The sequence below is a fragment of the Olea europaea genome, chromosome 10 (assembly GCF_002742605.1).
Source record: "Olea europaea var. sylvestris chromosome 10, O_europaea_v1, whole genome shotgun sequence".
In the NCBI taxonomy this organism is placed as follows: domain Eukaryota; kingdom Viridiplantae; phylum Streptophyta; class Magnoliopsida; order Lamiales; family Oleaceae; genus Olea; species Olea europaea.
This window is the reverse complement of record NC_036246.1, coordinates 33273719-33275412: the sequence shown is the minus strand read 5'-3', so window position 1 is coordinate 33275412 and position 1694 is coordinate 33273719. Positions and strand designations below refer to the sequence as shown.

The 1694-nt window shown below is 36.6% G+C and overlaps 1 protein-coding gene across 1 annotated transcript; it reads left to right on the top strand.

The window, feature by feature from the left end:
* The first annotated feature begins 295 nt into the window (after positions 1 to 295).
* LOC111401901 (60S ribosomal protein L6-like) lies at positions 296 to 964 on the top strand. Its single transcript, XM_023029876.1, has 2 exons — positions 296 to 636; positions 824 to 964. Exons 1-2 carry the CDS (start codon positions 383 to 385, stop codon positions 933 to 935), a joined length of 366 nt encoding a protein of 121 aa, XP_022885644.1. The 5' UTR covers positions 296 to 382; the 3' UTR covers positions 936 to 964.
* Positions 965 to 1694: the final 730 nt, after the last annotated feature.

Below are 1694 nucleotides of genomic sequence, written 5' to 3'. Positions count from 1 at the left end.
GAAGGGGAAAATGATTAAAGGTGTAGTGTGGTCGAGGTATATTAATTTAATTTCATAATTTTATTTAATCTTATTTACCACCTGATTAGTGAAACTAAAATTAATTTCTCCTATTTTTGAAATATAAACTCGAGTTGAAGGGTTCTCAGTAATTGTCCCACAATTTAATTCCAAAACTATAATGGGCCATTTGTGTCATTTGAACACACAAGCCCATATAACCGAATTTTCTCATTTCCCAGGCCCAATAAATTAAAGTCCAGGACCATAATCAAACTAGGGTTTAACAACACGTCTATATCTCCCTGCATTTAGGTTTTTACTTGTTTACTCTCCTCTCGCCTCGCTTCACAAGTCACACACCACACACAGTTCATCTCCAATGGCGCCCAAGACACAGAGAGTGACACGTAACCCGGAATTGATCCGTGGGGTCCGAAAGTACTCACGTTCTCAGATGTACCACAAGAGGGGACTCTGGGCTATCAAGGCCAAGAACGGAGGCAAATTCCCAACCCACGAAAAGAAATCTGTAGCTGCTGAGCCAGCCGCCGAGAAGGCTCCCAAATTCTACCCTGCTGATGAAGTCAAGAAGCCGCTTTCCAACAAGCGCAAGCACAAGCCCACAAAACTTAGGTACTATTCAGATTTGCTTATTTTTGTTTTCATGTTTCATTTGAGATTTGGCCCATTTGGGTTATGCTTTCTACTGTTTAGATTCCTTTATTTTATTATTTTGTTTTGCTTCTGTTTCAATTGAGATATAACTTGTAATTTTTTATAGTTTGCAATAATTTTATTTTTTAATGTTTCTTGGGTATAGGGCAAGCATTACTCCAGGGACAGTGTTGATCATATTGACTGGAAGATTTAAGGGGAAGCGTGTTGTTTTCTTGAAGCAGCTTGCTTCTGGATTGTTGCTTGTTACCGGTTAGTGTCCTTATATATAAATATTTGCTTTCTTAACTAGCTTTATGTGAATGTACATTATAAATATTTGTTGCTAATTTATTGTGTGCTGAGCGAAAACAAATATGAATTTTCCATCCCTAACCCAGATCATCGTGTCAATGCCACAATTGTAAATAACAATTTGAATTGTGTTTGGAAAACCGTTGTGCAAATGTTATTATCCCCGCCACGTCCGTGAAGTATGAATATGTTACATGATTATCTTAATTTTTAATTGAATATGCTCCTGTATGTTTAATTGACACTAAATCATGTGATCATTGTTGTAGTTTGGTATGGAAAATGTTTTTATGAACTATTGTTTTCTCTGTTTCAGACACTTTTTGACTTTTAGGGTGAATTTATATGCATGATTCTTGTATTTTTGTTTTCCTTATGACTATTCACTAATATTGGTGTGAGCTGTAAGTGATTTAAATTGTCGCAGAAAGAGCCCTACTTGATGCTGTGGTATTTTTTTTGACTCCCACTCGTTGAAAGAGGGCATTTCACAGGTTCTCTGCCATAGCCTCTTGGGTTTAGCCATGAGAAAGTCGTTTACTATTTTCGAAGAACTCTTGAAAATACTCGTAAAGCATAATTAAATGCTATCCCTTTTTATCAATCATTTTTTGCCACCATGATGGTGACTAATAAGATAACCCGAAGGTATTCTAACCAGCAATGCCATTCTAGTTATGTGAGCTTCCCATAGAAGCTTGAATCTGAACTCGTTTCTCAAT